We start from the raw sequence: 15,279 nt of genomic DNA, 5'->3' as shown, positions 1-15,279 counted from the left end.
CATCCCGTACCGTGTACGCACGCGCGCCATAGTCACCAAGAAAGCAGACGCTCCACCAAGGCCGAGCTCACCATGTCCTACACTGACGATGAGCTGCTTAAGCTCGACCCAGAACTAGAACACATCTTCAACACACAAGGCTGGCCCAAGACCCGCTTGCCCACCCAGGAGAACCACCTTCTACTGCGCAAAGGCTTCAATGCCGCCTGCGCAAAGTACAACAAATCCGTCTTCGCGCAACAAGTCCTCGGCGTCGCATTCCACTCGCCAACCTGGACTGAAACGGATCACAATGTCCCCGTCCGGGACGGCACCACGATCAAAGTGCGCAGCTACGCACCATTACCAACCAGTCTAGAACATGAAAACCTGCCCGTCATCGTGCAAATCCACGGAGGCGGCTTCCTCATGGGTGACCTCGACACCGACGCTCTAATCTGCCGCTTGTTCTGCACCAGGCTGAGAGTAGTCGTACTCAACATCCACTACAGACGCCACCCCGAGGTTGACTTCCCCATCCCAGTCCTCGACTGCTACGACGCAGTGAGATGGGCCTCAACTCACGCCCCATCCCTCGGCGGCGATCCCACGAAAGGCTTCATCATCTCCGGGAATTCCGGCGGCGGCACCTACGCAGCGATCGTCGCACATCTAGTGCGGGACGACAAGCTCAGCCCCAAACTCACAGGCTGTCTCCTGACATGTCCGGCTTTGACAGACGAGTGCATAGATGACAATGGAGAGCCGAGCACACTCTTCGACCACGAGACTGAATATCGGAGCTACTGGCAGAACGCAGATGCACCCTTCGCGAACCACGAATTGACAACTGCCGTCAAAAGGTTTGCCGACTTTGATCTTCGGTCGCCGCTGTTGACGCCGTTCCACTTTCCAAGTCATGCTGATATTCCACCGACGTATATATGTGTTTGTGGTCTTGACCCGCGGCGGGATGGTGGGTTCTTGTATAAGAGGGAACTCGAGAGGGTTGGCGAGTTGGTCAAGATTGATGTTTATCCTGGGCTGCCGCATTGCTGGTGGACGTCCCATCCGCAGATATCGAGGACGCAGGTCTGGCTGAGGAACACGGTTGAGGGGATGAAGTGGTTGCTTTCACTGTCACATGAACGCAAGTTGAATTCCAAGATTTGATTGGGTCGAGGGTGAGTATGTGCTTCACACAACCAGCAGACCTTTATCTCTAGGCTCGAACTCAATGTTCGAAGTTTGCTTGCCTTCGAAGAAGTGCAAAGCAGCTTCGGATGACTGTGCCTTGTTTGATTGGACGGATCACTGAAAATGGTCGTCCATCTGGGGAAAAATACTTTGAGCGAAACTGACATGCATTGAATCGTATGTATTTGACACCCTCCCAACGATATGCTATCTATTCTCGTAATTCCAGGATAACCGGCACAGGAACAGCCTACCTCTCGGCGAGAGGACCTTCGTCGCCTACGAGCCATTGCCTCACCCGCTTTGGCTCACTGTCTGGTGGAAAGCACTCATGGCTAATATATCCGTAGTCCTGGTTCGGCACATCCACATTCCACTCATATAACCTTTGCGGCGTTGCAACAAATATGCTCTCAGGTCCATCTCTTACCCGAGCCACAGCGACATCATGGATCTCGTTGAAAGGTTGTGAATTTGTCAGTGGACCAGATAAAACCCTGCCAGTCGAAGCTTGGTAGAGTGTGACTCTGTTCTGCGGAGGTCTGCCCTCAGCTGTCCGCCGACGTGTCGCTACAACCGCAATATCGTGGCTCGAGAGGTACGCTAGAGGCTTGCCACAACCGTAGTGGGTTGACGTGCGGGAATCGGAAACATTGAAAGAAACAAATGGTTTGGACGAAATCACAGACATCACCTGACTGCGTTTCTTCCCAGCACGCTTTCTAGGCCTTTGCGATTGGGTCTGATCGATTGCTTTCGTGTATCGTAAATCATACATATCGGTAGTTGAAAAACCGCTAACGATGATATGGTTATTGGTACGCGCAGTCGTTATGCCGTTGATGGCGCTAGAATGATGAATCCTGTATACAGATCCAGGCGCTCGAACGTCAATGAAGTTGACTCTTCCTGAACGCTGACCAGACATCACGATATTGACATCTTGGTAAGCCACCGCCATTTGCTCGTCTTGTGGTCGACCTTTGTCTCGTGGTGCACTCGGGTTGACATAGACCGTGGGATCGGCAATCCATAGTCCATTACTAGCGGCTATGGCGACTGAAGACTTGGTAACCACATCGTAGAAGTCTTTGACGATTGGAGTGCCTGCAATATCCCAGATTGTGTCTGCAAATCCAAAATGTTGGTAGGTCGTTCCAAAGTATTCGTTGGTCGTGTTCACACGATCGGGATTGCCGGCATGGCAAGTCAGGTGCTGTCCTACGTGAACAGTCAGCTCAGATGAATTGATATATGAGGACGTCTGGTTCAGTGATCGATCGAGCATCCTCCAGATAAACCTTCTTAGTCACCAGATATTGGCTGTGAGGTGATTTCAGACATGATTGAAACAGACGTACCATTAAAAGCAGCCATATGCTGCCGCCCCGCAGGAACCAAACCAACAGGTGACTGGCGAAGGCCTGAACGATGTGCATCAAACGTCTGTGAGGGTTCGCGGATTCGTTGGATGTTTTCGTCGTTATCGAATACTTCATAGCTGAGTGGGTTCAGCTGATAGACACGAGTCTGAGCAAGGTTGTCATTGGTCATAGCACAGAAGATCTCCCCAACACCGCTTCTAACCGTGACGGATTCGAGTGAAGAGTGAGCTGGTGCTGCAGCGAATCGAGATTGTAGGTTCGACGCATAATATCGAGCTAGAAGGCTAGCACTGCTGCTAGTTCCCAGTCGAAACTGAAGATACAAGTTGGAAAAGCTTGATGGATTGATGCGTTTGATGGTGCCCAGTTGTTCTCGGCGCCGACGTGTGGTAAGGGCGGTGGTTAGCTTAGTCGCCTGCTGGGAGGCATTGATCGCACTACGACTATGTGCTGCACCTGCAGGCGCTCGATGGTCTGCTTGTATGCGGAAGTATTTTCCTTTCTGTGCGTCGTAGTAGAATCCTGGTATTGGTGCAGAGGTAGACATGATATTTTGTTAACCTGGTTCGAGTAGATGATGTAGCTGACTAAATTCACTATTCAGAATGATTGCAGAATTGATGATAACGGCAGTCTTGATATGGATGATGGAGAGTAGGGTTGACACAGACATGTTGACTGCAGTGGTTGTTATTTATATGTTGTGGTAATCACACCTCTGGGTGAAGGCAGTTGCGTTGTGAAATTTGGTTCGGCACCCACTGATGTCGTTCAAGGAAGGCACGATGCTATTAGAGGTTTAGCGTGGTACGTATCTTCCAAGCGACTACGCAGCTGCACGATGCAGCTTTATGTTCCGCTGTAGTCTATGCATCCTCAGGCACCTACCCCCTGCACCATCTGCGCGCAACAATAGCATATAAAATGATTCACCAAACTGCTCATTCCTCTAGTGCTTCTCGAATACGTTCATCCAGGCAGACTGTGTGGGTTGATCTCTCAAGCCACCCATCCCTTCCTGACCACCCCCAAAGAGGTTTTTCAGCACCCCTTTCCTCGTCCACCACCTTTGCTCAATAATACCAAGACCTCATCCTGGCACCTTCACCATGTCTTTCAACTTCAACACAGATCCACGTGTCGACCCAAGAGCCGCACCATTCCAACCCAAGTCTACACCAGACACTGAACCCGAAATACAATGCGCCTCATGTCACAAACCCCAAAGTCATTGCCAGGATCCCCTGAAACAATGCGCCAAATGCAAGACAGTCCGCTACTGCTCACGCGAGTGCCAAAGGGCAGACTGGAAAGGACATAAACGGCGTTGTCGCTCCAGTAAGCCAGAATCTGGGACATCAACGAGCTCCACCAAAACCACAACCAAACCTTGCCATCTCGCCAAGCCATTCGCGGCCCTCAAGAACAAGACTTGGCTCAAATCCCGTCCTGAAGCCGAAGTCTACAAGTTGCTCATCGACGTCTATCGCATGCGAGTGGAGGACGAATACAAGTTCAAAGGCGACGTCGAAGCAGGGAGCATGTACGATGGTGGCAATGCACGAAGCGCTCTCCGTTGTCTCACCCGTTTCCTCACGAAAATGACACGTCTTGATGCGCGCCGTCCTGCAAACGAGAAGATTCTGCCAGATTGGTGGGGTGATTCAAAGGTTCGCGGGTGCATCCAGGCTGCCAGTGTTCGGGACGACTGGAGTTGGATCGAGTTCGCGATCGAGAAGCCGGATGTGCAGGAGCATTACAAGGATGATAGTATGCCGATGCAGCTGCGGATGTTTTCGGAGTACATTGATGGCACGAAGGTCATGAATCAATCGTGTAAGGAGATGCTTGAGATACAGGCGGGGGCTGAGAATGGGAGGGTGCCAGAGTGGGCTCGTAATGGCGATGGAAGTGCTGTGTCGTTGCTGAACATTTTTGGGATGAACGCGCAATGATTGGATACGGAGCGGAAAATTGTGGAAGCTACGACGTAGTCCTTGTTGCATTTTCAGGAGTTTGGGTCATGTTTGATCAATTGTCATTCCAGCGTAGATAGCATCCAAGCTAAAGTCTGTTCTATGAGCACTGATGTCCGGCAGTCCATGTCGACCAGTTTGTCGTCCCTACAATCGAACACTACCGAACAGGAACGATTGCGCGAACTCTCAGAGCCCGCTACCGTTTGCCGCAGCGTTGTCACGTACCTAGCACAGACCCATGCTCAGAGCATCTTTCACGTGAGTGCAAGCTTCACAACCTTGATGAACAACTCTCTCAAGGACTTACATTCTCCGCATACACCCCACCCATATTTCCCGCCGGATCATACTCGCAGTAGAAGAAGTACTCGATCCCACCAGCATCACATTTCCCACCCCAAGCACATCCCAGCTTAGTAGTCGACTTCCAGACAAGCTGAGTGAAGTGCCCAGCACCACTTTCGGTATTGGGGTCGTAAGAGCCGACCTCGCTGTACCATGAGTCGATGCCTTCTCCGGTTTTAGCGATGAAATCGGTGCTGTCGCTGTTGGTGCCGCCGAAGCCGAAGAGGTTTTCGCCGTAGGCGTTGTTGGACTGTGGAGGTTAGTCAGCGGGTTAGTACATGGTAGGGAAGGGGCCACTTGCGGTATGTTGACCGGAGCAGCCTTGGGCCTGCGATGCGGCTGTGGACGCGAGAGCTGTGTCCCAGATCAGACGATTGGCATCGTGTTGGGAGCGATAGGTGTTGTGCTTGTTGAGGGCCATGTTGATGAATGACTGGTCGCTTGTGGATGGTGGGGATCGTCGAGTGATTCCGGTGTTGAGGTTGCTTGGGCGTGCGTTGACTGTGTTGATGGCGAGGAGTGAGCCGGCGAGGGCGAAGCTGAGAAGATGCATTGTGTTTAATCTGGAGGAAAAAGAGTGTCTCGATCTAGAGAGGTTATGTCTAGAGGGAAGTCTATGCAAGTGCTTCGGTCTATGATCGGTATGCAAGGAACCAATCTCGCCAAGTTGACAACGTGAGCAAAAAGCTGCTAGATATAGTAGACAGTCAGTAGCGAGAGAGTCAGAGCGCCCTCTATGTCGTTTGTAAGTTGATACGTTACCTCGAGCACGCCTTTCATCTGTGTCAGTAATGCCATAGTCTGACTGGACCTGCCGACGCTTTCGTGTCAGAGATGGTAGTGGCACCTGGCTCGCTCCCCCGTCGCTTCATATCCTACATGATGTAGGCTCAAAGCGTCGCATCGATGTGCGACACAAGTCACACTGACGCTCAGACCGCTGAACAGACCTTAGAGAGCTCACAATGGTGGAACGAAACCACATGAAACCCAGATGCCGAAAGCAAAAGGCATGAGCTTAAGCAGGTGTAGAGTATCAAAGGTACCACAAATAACCGGGGTCGAGCGTGGCTTGCATGAACCTGCTTGAGGGTCGGTTCTGACTCGAATGCGTTCTGCAGGAGGTGAACATGGCTCAAATCGAAACAATCAACGTCAATTAGACGAGGTTGATGTCAAATTCGACCGGTCAGTGCTGCTGTTGAGCATGTTGCTGAAGATCACAGGCTCACTGAATGCGCCAGAGTTGCCTCAGCAATTGACTGGATCACCGTCATTCTACTGAGTGAGGTCAGGTAGCATCGTAAGCCGTCAAAAGCACTAGCACTGTCCCAAGTCTTACCGCAAGGTGCGCAACATAGTCCTTACGTTCAGCGTCGATCTAAATGATGCTGCGTACATTTTTTTTGTCTCAAGCTGGAAATGGTGAAGGCATTGCTGAAGTACTTCACACGAAGCAAGTACCTACTTAGGCCAGCCAGGACATCGCAGCTGACTGTGATATTCTCATATAAGGGTCAGCTAACGTGAGCGCTCTGCCCAGGTCCTTGGTAGCCCTGTCACATTTGTTGTACGCTCGATCGGCGACGATACACTCACAGGAAGTGACGGTGGTGGTTCTTGCCAGATATTCATGAGCAAACCAATCGGTACTAGCGCCATACTCAAAATAGCAGTACAAGTCAGGCAGTAGCATCAAGACACCGCTTCTTGCGGCAGCCGTTCTCTCATCCTCTCATCAGCCATTTCGAGGAAGAGGCGGAACCGTCCTCGGGGTAATGGTCGTGTGATGTCCTTGATACTCGTACGTCAAAGTGAAGATGGACAAGTTTGATTCAGATTGCGGACCTCCTCATGAGCTTCTTCCTCTTCTGACTGGCCGGAAAGTCCGCAGCGTGCATCGGAGGTTCAACTGGACAGCGTCAATCTCCATCACATGAACACCACTACCGAGCCGAATCATGAATTCAATAACCCCATACCATCTGCAACCGGACCATCATACTGCGCAAGCTTGTCACTTTCCACAGCATATTTCTCGGAAGGGCTAGGATCAACCCAGCAGATACCTTTCTTCTGATACGCGTACTTCCCGCGTAGAATTGTGTGTGGAAATCCGATTCCCGTTGCCACGTCCTTAGTCGTCACAGGTCAACTTGACGGCGGTACAGTCCGAAACTCACTACGGATGAGCTCCACGTTACAGCCTCCGATACAGCCCCAGTCCGCATACAAGTACCATCCTCCCACTTCGAATGTAGGCGGTACTGCAAGCGGGGCAGCAAGACCAAATAACAACCTCTTTCGGCACAACACCACGAGCTACAATCATTTCCTCAGCAGCGCAAATGCCCAGCAAGCACCAATAGCCATGGCCGTCCACCCACAGCAGCAACAGGCGCAGCAGCCGCCGCAAAAGAACCCTCGAAACCCTCTACACCCCTCCATAATCGACAGACTAGATCCAGCCTTCGTAAAACTATACAACAGCTACATAGCCCCCGGTCCAACTCCGTCAAACGACATAAACATCGTGCGCTCGAACTTCTCAGCCCTCTACAGCTATGCTACCGCCCCTGCGACCGGCGTCGGTGGAATCGGCGAAACATCAGTGCCAGGATGGCAGAAATATCCCGGCGACATTACGGTCCGCGTATACGTCCCGCCCGGAGAAGAGCCAGGAACGAGGAAAGTCTGGCCAGTACACTTCAACTTCCACGGTGGAGGATGGGCAGTAGGAGACCTCGAGACCTCGGCACATATCTGCCATCATATCTGCGCTAGCGCACCCTGCTGCGTGATTGATGTGGAATATAGACTGATACCCGAGTATCCGTTCCCAATCGGTATCATGGATGGGCTATCTGCGGTAGCACACATCCTGGTCAACCACAAGACCTTCTCTATCGACCCACACAACATCACATTCGGCGGTGAATCCTCAGGCGCAACAATAGCGCTTGTCCTCAGCCATATGTTCCGCGACGCCGGAAGCTCATTTGCAAGTCGAGTCAAAGGCGTGGTAGTCGGCACACCAAGCATCAGCGACATACGGAAATACAACACACCCGAAGAGAGTCCGTGGGAGAGTATGCGGGAGAGCGAACATGCTCCGCTCCTAGACTGGAAGAAACTGAAGTGGTTTGACACATTCAAGTGGATGAGTCTGACGCCACAGCAGCCGAATCAACAAGCTCAAGCTCAAATCGACCGCAATAGGGATGCCGGGTCACCGTCGCCAACCTCACAATCACATTCGAGACGTCCAAGCTACAGAGAGATGATGCGTGATGTAAGTTGGTATAGCAACCTGCTCAGTGCGCCGAATCTTAAGGATCTAGCGCCATTAACGTGGATTGGGACGGCGGAGGTCGATCCGTTGCGAGATGAGGCTGAGGCATATGCAGAGACATTAAGAGAACATGGAAACAATGTTGTTACAAAACGGTATCCCGGTGTACCGCATCCATTCATGCATATGGATGGAGTGTTGGTGCAGGGCAGGGAGTATGTGAGCGATGTTATACTGCAGATTAGGGCTTGTTTGTATCCCACAAATCAAGATGCCAGTAAAGCAAAGGAGGAAAAGAAGGACGGCGATGTAATGACTGAATGATGCTGCGCGGCATTTGGTGGTAGGAAAGGTTCTGCATTTAGCGGGTCGGTGTAGGGCGGCTTGGCCCCTCTGGGCCACTGAGGCAGAGGTTGATCTAGCAAGGAGTTCCGGACGAGCAGTTGCAGAGCGGAAAACAGCAGCACTGCAAAGCACACTTCGTATCACATTTACATTTTATTTGACTCAGAATTCGATCCGTCTGAACTGTCTTCTATCTCCTCTTCACACTAACCCTCATATCCCCACTCGCAACCATAACCGCACTCCCAGGCAACGTATCCCTCAACCCCGGAAACCGATCCGTCATCTTCCCCCTCTCATCAACACACCCCACAACCTCAAACTCAAACGCCAGCAAACACAACGCCACACTCGCGAGAATCTCCTGCTTCGCGAAGACCCTCCCGGGACAAATCGTCTTGCCACCGCCAAAGGGGAAGAACATGCCGTTGTAGGGCGTTGTTGTAAATATTGGTTTATCGGTGGATTTTGCGTCGGGTGGGGCCGACAGGAAGCGGTAGGGGTGGAAGGTTGAGGGCGGGGGTTGGGAGGGTTGCTGCCAGGTTGCGGGGTTTGTGTGGGAGGGGTAGCTGGGGAGCATTATTAGGGTGTTGGCGGGGAGGAAGAGGGAGCGGGAGGGTGAGGGTGTGAATTTTGTGGTGGAATTGGATGTGGGAGGGTGGCTTAGTGGGAGGGTCATGTCGTGGGTGACTTGACGGCTGATGAGGACATCGACATAGACGCGGAGGACTTCGTGGAGGGTGCTGAGGAGGATGGGCTGGTTGATTAGGGTTGGGATATTGAGTGTTCCGTCGGGGTTTTGGGATTCGCGGATCTCGGACATGATGTGGGTGTAGAGGGTGGGTTCGTCTTTGGTGGTGGGTTTGTTCTCTGGTCGGGTTGAGTCGAGGATGTGCATTAGCATCCAGCCTGTTGCGGGGATGGCGTTGCTGCTGATGCCGAAGAGCATGCCTAGATCTAGGCCGGAGCGTGCGCGGACTGGGAGGTTCTTCTTGCGGTAATAGAGCTGGCGTGCGCGGTTCACGCGGGAGCCGTAGAGTGGTTCCCATGGTGCGGCTTCTGGGTCGATGATCTTGCCGTTGGATTCTTGTTCGACGGCTTGGTGCCATTGGGTGAGGGTGTTGAGGGCTTGGTCCCTGTTTGTTACCTGTTTCCGAACCATGAATTTCGGCAGGCCGAAAAACAGGCTCATCATGTCCTGATCAAATTGGAAGAATAGCTCTTCGAGGTTGGGAATGATCTCGAGGATCTTACTGCCCATTAGTGCTGTGGTGGATGCCTGGAACATTACTGTTCTTAACCATCCATTCAGGTTGATCTCCGTGGCGCCATCTGGGAAGGCCTGCGACACTTGCTGCTTGAATGTGTTGAGAAACTCCGTAGTCATCTCGTTCACCCGGTCGGTCTTCAGCAGATATTCAACATTGATCTTCTCGGACTCGATATGCCCGGCCACCGCGCCTTTTGCAGGAGGAGTATGATACTCATAGTACGACTCACAATCGGCTTTTGACAAGCCAAGTCCTTGAACCACAACCTGCTGATTCTGATCGTCCCGGCCCAGCTTCCTGTCTCGTAAAAGGTATTGTGCGGCTGACGTGTTGAAGATCACAGCTGTGGAGTTTCCGCCCAATGTTATCGTACAGGCACCAACAGCTCTTGGATACCAGGAGAATAGCTCGGCCCAGAACTTGTGTGGCTTCCAGGAGAGGAAGGAGGGCGCATGCCCGACCCATGGTATTGTGACCGGAAGTTTAGGAGGACGCAGATTCTGTCCGTGGCTGGCATCGTTGAACTTGCGATAGGCGAGCTTAAATCGGATCGTGGTGAAGAGGTAGACGCCTGCAAACAGTGAGAGGACACTCAACAATGCGATGGACACAGCATTGAGGACTGCGGAAGCGCTGAGGGGCGCAATGGTAGACATCGTTAGTAGCAGCTTGAGCAAAAGGAGAAGCAGCAGACAGGATTTTGCCAGCAATCTATCTAGAGTGAGAGACCAACGTATTCCTAGTGCCGCAGACCTCGTCAGGTCTATACCAGGAAGTGGTTACTGCTGTGGGCGGCCTAAAGGATTTGATGGGAGCTGACGTCCCTTGTATCGTCGTGAAGGACACCCACAATCATGCAGAAGCGAGACGAGTCCCCGGGGTATTTGGCCCCCATGGTACTCTTCAGACCAGCAAGAAGCAATGAGCGTCTGATCTATGCCATATTCGGGAGGTTGTGGACTGAGCACAAAACTGATGAGCGAACCACCTGTACGGCGGGTCACAATGGCCCTATGCGCTTGTCGCGTTGATCGCTCCTGCCATGCCAGTCTCGCAACGATTCCTCGATCCGGATTCAGTGTGACCAGTTGTACGAGCTACCTGCATAAACCAGCATTCCTCATCAGCTATCGATGATCGTGAAAGCTACAACGTTGAACAGCCGTACGGGCTTTGCTAAACTCCAGTGATTACCCTCCCTCAACGAATCTGGGTACCTACAGGCATGACCCCTCGCTAGTCGAACAACGCTGGCTCCGTAGCGCTTTTGTGTTCGGTCCTAGCATGGCCACCTAGAAGATGTCGGACGAAGGAGACTCAGACTCTCTTGTGCAGGCTCTCAGAAACGCATACGCACGATTAGTGGCCGGTAACGCCTCGGGGCAAGCACTTCGAATTAACAGTCGAATTTTCGTCGGTGTCAGAGGTGATGACAGGTGCAATCTGGACCTGGCTAACCTTCGTCGCACAATTTACGAAGAAATCGAACCTCAACATCCTGCATCAAGGCTTGTGCAAGTGGTTGGCGACTCTGGTACTGCATTTGACGAGGCAAAAATCCCTTTTGCCCAGAAAGCCTTGTCGCGTCACTTAGGAGGTGATTTACTGATCGAGTACGGATTTACATGTGTCGAGCACGACGCGAACTGGCTTGTGCAAGATCATATTTCAAGGAGGCCCGAAGTAGCTGCCTGCACGATCGCAAATATTGTCGGTCAGTCTCTTGAAGCCTTGAATTCAGCTAAGTGGACAGGATCTGAGCACCTGAGAACATTTGTCGTGTTGTACAATGAGAACGGTACGCCCACCAAATTTGGGGAAGACTGCTGGGTATCCGACGGCATTCTATCAGGCGAGACAGGTGACAAGCTGTTATGCTTCGAAGGTGGCCTACAGGCATTCCACCAATGTGTCAACGCTTTGCTTGCTGGTATCGAGGTTCTAGCAATGGCGGATCTGCGACCTGCGAAAGACGCGCCACGACTTTCTGCTGCGCAATTGCTTCTATCCATTGCGGACCTGAGAGATGATTCAAACCCCAGCGGCCACCTGGTGAATTGGCTCGACGTTTCCCTACCTGGCAGGGAAGAATATTCGCCAGGTGTTCGCAACGATCTGACACGCTTACAGGAGGCTGGTATCGGCATAGCATGGCTGATCAAAGAGATGTAGTTCAGGTTATACTGTTCCACACCGACAGCATAGAACCCAACCAAAGCAAGCTGTCAGGACCGACGCTCAGGAACCTCGAGCACGATGTGGAGGTCACTAATGTTCATTTTTGCGGGCTGCAGGTCTCCGGCTTTATGGTATCACAGCAAAGGCTCATGCTCTGTGCGTGGCAGACCTTTTCGGTAGCGGAGCATGATTTTTCAAGACCTCAACCATGCACGCGCAACAGCTCTAGTGAGCTTACGGAGTACATATTGGCAAGGCGTACTTGCTGCCTTGCTGCCTCGCCTACTGCATTAGCGTCGGTAATGCGCGACCCGAAATCCTTCCAATCTCACTCACGCTCCTGGATGGGTCCTGCTTGGTCATGCAGGCACGCCTCAAATAAAAAGGCGTATCGCTAAGTATGTCGTCTATGACTATGTCGCCATCGTAGTGACACTCAGCATGGAAGCATTGACGTGGAAACCCGTACGGACTCCTAGTAAGGGCCCTTTTTTCCACGAGCCCGAAGCCTGATCACTAATCACCAACCACCAACAGCACCAGCGGAGAGAAGGACGATCGTCAGGCACTTTCGCAAGCTCTACAACAATGTCATCGTTGCTGGCATCTATGACTTCCCATCCAACTCGAATGAAGCGGACCTTGCACGTGTCGAGACGTACATACCTGCTCTGACAGAATGCCTGAAGCAATATCCCTTCTTGTCCGTTGTTCTCAAGAAAAACAACAAGAACGATGATGTCTATGCACGAGCTAGTCATGTCGACTTGCGACAGCATTTCAACCTTCTCGAAGTATCAGAAGATGTAGTGAGGAGCAATCTGGAGCGGGCCTCCGAAGATGCTTTGCTTGCACGTGTATTCGAGGGCCTCTGCAACGATAGCAAGCTCACTTTCTTTGACACAGTCGATACTCTACCTGGGTGGCGCACAGATGTTTTGCCATTACGACATTCCGCTGCATCAAACAGAGTATTCATCTCGTTCACATATGCGCACTACCTTGCTGACGGCATGTCTGGCGTTGCCTTCCACAAGACTCTGCTTCAAGGATTGGATCGATCCCTACGAGCAGAAACAACCTCAAGTAGCACGATTTTCGAGACATCAGAGAGTCAGCTTGTGGGTCTCCCACACCTACCGATCAGCCTCAAGTATCTCCTGGCTCCAGCTCTCGGCCTATACCTACCCTCTTTCCTCAGCAGAGCTCTCGGGCTCAAGCCAATTGTAAGTGGCGCTGATTCAGGGACGTGGACAGGCACAAAGATGTTCGTGGGCGAAGCCGGGTCCGTTCCACCTGTGAAAACCGCCGTCGAGGTCCTCAGCATCCACAACGGGACACTTACTTCCATTCTCGCTGCATGCAGGAAGCACGACGCGAAATTGACTTCTCTCCTCAATGAGCTCATTGCCCGATGCATGAGCCGCCACTTACCGATGAGCTACCCACATTTCGCAGAAAAGACGAACCTCATCTCAGCAACGTCCTTCAATCTCCGTAAGGCAGCCGGCATCTCCGACAATGTCATGGGTGTTTTCGCGAGCGCAAGCTACACCCAGTACGACATCGACCACAAGAGCGGCGAACGAGATAACATAACGATCGATGACCAGTTCTGGGCACCGGTAAGCAAAGCATCCCACGATATGGCGAAGGACACCTCCACACTCAACGATACGCCGACCGGCCTACTCAATTGGGTCTCGAACTTCGACAGCTGGATGGAAGGGCAAGTGGGCGAGGCACGAGACGCGAGTTGGCAAATGAGCAATCTGATGAGCTTTGATGGTAAGCCGAAGGACGGGGAGGGCATTGTGGAAGTGGAAAAGATGTTTTTCTGTCAGCCTGGTCATGCTGTTGGTGAGCCGCTTGACTTCAACACAATCAGCACGAAGGGTGGGGATTTGGTTATCTGCAGTGGCTGGCAGATTGGTGCTATCGGTGTAGAGTGGGATGCAAATACCAGTGCAGAAGCTGCTGAGCGTGACCTCGTGCGTAATGTGCTGCGCGACCTGAAGAGGTATCTTCAGGTCCTGGCGGAGGAGCGGTAAGGGCGCCCTTCAGCCGGTCCCGGCGCCTGATCTTCGGATATGCACCCCGCACCCGGCGGAGGCGGGCCGGAATCTGTACGTATTATCACATGTCATCACAATAATAGTACTGGTATCATAGACGCGATTAATAGTTGCAATGATAGCTTAAACGTTGTCTGCAAAGCCTCCCTACTCACTCGCCAGGTCGACCCGACAAGCAACACTCCCTGACATTGACGCATCCCACATAATCATGTCTACCATTGCCACCAGCAACATTCCCCTCCCGACCGAAGCCGCCCACCACGGCAGCCTGTCGGACCTCCTCCCCTCCCACTGGCCCACCCTCGTAACAGCCTGGCTAGCAGAAGATACCCCCTCCTTCGACTACGGCGGGTTTGTCGTTGGTTCCGCACCCCGCACAGCACAGCTCCTCTGCAAGAGCCCTGGTGTGCTCGCTGGTACCCCATTCGTCGACGAGATCTTCAAACAGTTGGACTGTGCTGTTAAATGGCATTCCAAAGAGGGAGATTACATTGACACAAGCAAGGACTCGAAAGGCAAGATCAAGGTCGCGACTGTAAAGGGTCCGACGAGGAAATTATTGCTGGGTGAGAGAGTTGCGCTGAACACGCTTGCGAGATGTAGTGGTGTTGCGACTAAATCGCGGAAGATGCTGGATCTAGTGCGGGAGAACGGGTACACTGGCATCCTTGCGGGTACGCGAAAGACAACACCTGGATTCAGACTGGTGGAGAAATACGGGATGTTAGTTGGTGGGATCGACGGGCACAGACATGATCTGAGCAGCATGATCATGCTCAAGGATAACCACATCTGGGCGAAGGGCAGCATCACTGCTGCCGTGAAGGCCGCGAAGAGCGTAGGGGGGTTTGCGCTCAAGGTCGAGGTTGAGTGTCAGTCGGAGGTGGAGGCGGATGAGGCGATTGAGGCGGGTGCTGATGTTGTCATGCTTGATAATTTTACTGGGGAGGGGATTAAAGTTGCTGCGAGGAGCTTGAGGGATAGGTGGAGGGGGAAGAGGGAGTTTTTGATTGAGAGTTCGGGTGGGCTGACGGAGGAGAATGTGAGGGGGTATATTTGCAACGATATTGATATTATTTCGACGAGTTCGGTGCATCAGGGTGTGGCGCATGTTGATTTCTCGTTGAAGATTGAGCATGGGAGTGAAGTTCCGGCCACATAGGCGGGGCCTCCGATTCTGAAATCAAGCACCAGTGATGATACCCTACTAGCCGTACATTCCCAAAACGA

The 15,279-nt window shown here is 52.3% G+C and overlaps 9 protein-coding genes across 9 annotated transcripts; 6 read left to right on the top strand and 3 right to left on the bottom strand.

Annotated features, from left to right (window-relative positions):
- Positions 1–72: 72 nt before the first annotated feature.
- PMZ80_010502 (uncharacterized protein) lies at positions 73–1,152 on the top strand (the record flags this gene model as incomplete). The annotated part of the gene is made up of 1 exon (XM_064878891.1): positions 73–1,152. The coding sequence occupies one exon, from the start codon at positions 73–75 to the stop codon at positions 1,150–1,152; it is 1,080 nt and encodes a 359-aa protein (XP_064725292.1).
- A 274-nt stretch (positions 1,153–1,426) lies between these two features.
- PMZ80_010501 (uncharacterized protein) lies at positions 1,427–3,108 on the bottom strand (the record flags this gene model as incomplete). The annotated part of the gene is made up of 2 exons (XM_064878890.1): positions 1,427–2,397; positions 2,538–3,108. 2 exons carry the CDS (start codon positions 3,106–3,108, stop codon positions 1,427–1,429), a joined length of 1,542 nt encoding a protein of 513 aa, XP_064725291.1.
- A 562-nt stretch (positions 3,109–3,670) lies between these two features.
- On the top strand, positions 3,671–4,516 carry PMZ80_010500 (uncharacterized protein; the record flags this gene model as incomplete). The annotated part of the gene is made up of 1 exon (XM_064878889.1): positions 3,671–4,516. The coding sequence occupies one exon, from the start codon at positions 3,671–3,673 to the stop codon at positions 4,514–4,516; it is 846 nt and encodes a 281-aa protein (XP_064725290.1).
- Positions 4,517–4,835: 319 nt separating this feature from the next.
- On the bottom strand, positions 4,836–5,266 carry PMZ80_010499 (uncharacterized protein; the record flags this gene model as incomplete). Its single annotated transcript, XM_064878888.1, has 2 exons — positions 4,836–5,135; positions 5,258–5,266. The coding sequence occupies 2 exons, from the start codon at positions 5,264–5,266 to the stop codon at positions 4,836–4,838; spliced, it is 309 nt and encodes a 102-aa protein (XP_064725289.1).
- A 1,807-nt stretch (positions 5,267–7,073) lies between these two features.
- On the top strand, positions 7,074–8,501 carry PMZ80_010498 (uncharacterized protein; the record flags this gene model as incomplete). Its single annotated transcript, XM_064878887.1, has 1 exon — positions 7,074–8,501. The coding sequence occupies one exon, from the start codon at positions 7,074–7,076 to the stop codon at positions 8,499–8,501; it is 1,428 nt and encodes a 475-aa protein (XP_064725288.1).
- A 211-nt stretch (positions 8,502–8,712) lies between these two features.
- Positions 8,713–10,449, bottom strand: PMZ80_010497 (uncharacterized protein; the record flags this gene model as incomplete). Its single annotated transcript, XM_064878886.1, has 1 exon — positions 8,713–10,449. The coding sequence occupies one exon, from the start codon at positions 10,447–10,449 to the stop codon at positions 8,713–8,715; it is 1,737 nt and encodes a 578-aa protein (XP_064725287.1).
- A 643-nt stretch (positions 10,450–11,092) lies between these two features.
- On the top strand, positions 11,093–11,965 carry PMZ80_010496 (uncharacterized protein; the record flags this gene model as incomplete). Its single annotated transcript, XM_064878885.1, has 1 exon — positions 11,093–11,965. The coding sequence occupies one exon, from the start codon at positions 11,093–11,095 to the stop codon at positions 11,963–11,965; it is 873 nt and encodes a 290-aa protein (XP_064725286.1).
- A 447-nt stretch (positions 11,966–12,412) lies between these two features.
- ATF1 (Alcohol acetyltransferase) lies at positions 12,413–14,022 on the top strand (the record flags this gene model as incomplete). Its single annotated transcript, XM_064878884.1, has 2 exons — positions 12,413–12,449; positions 12,509–14,022. 2 exons carry the CDS (start codon positions 12,413–12,415, stop codon positions 14,020–14,022), a joined length of 1,551 nt encoding a protein of 516 aa, XP_064725285.1.
- A 235-nt stretch (positions 14,023–14,257) lies between these two features.
- On the top strand, positions 14,258–15,211 carry BNA6 (nicotinate-nucleotide diphosphorylase (carboxylating); the record flags this gene model as incomplete). The annotated part of the gene is made up of 1 exon (XM_064878883.1): positions 14,258–15,211. The coding sequence occupies one exon, from the start codon at positions 14,258–14,260 to the stop codon at positions 15,209–15,211; it is 954 nt and encodes a 317-aa protein (XP_064725284.1).
- Positions 15,212–15,279: the final 68 nt, after the last annotated feature.

This window comes from Knufia obscura (genome assembly GCF_036327395.1).
Source record: "Knufia obscura strain CCFEE 5817 isolate CBS 148926 chromosome Unknown scaffold_18, whole genome shotgun sequence".
Lineage (NCBI taxonomy): Eukaryota > Fungi > Ascomycota > Eurotiomycetes > Chaetothyriales > Trichomeriaceae > Knufia > Knufia obscura.
Note: the sequence above shows the minus strand (reverse complement) of the source record. Positions and strands in the feature narration are given on the sequence as shown.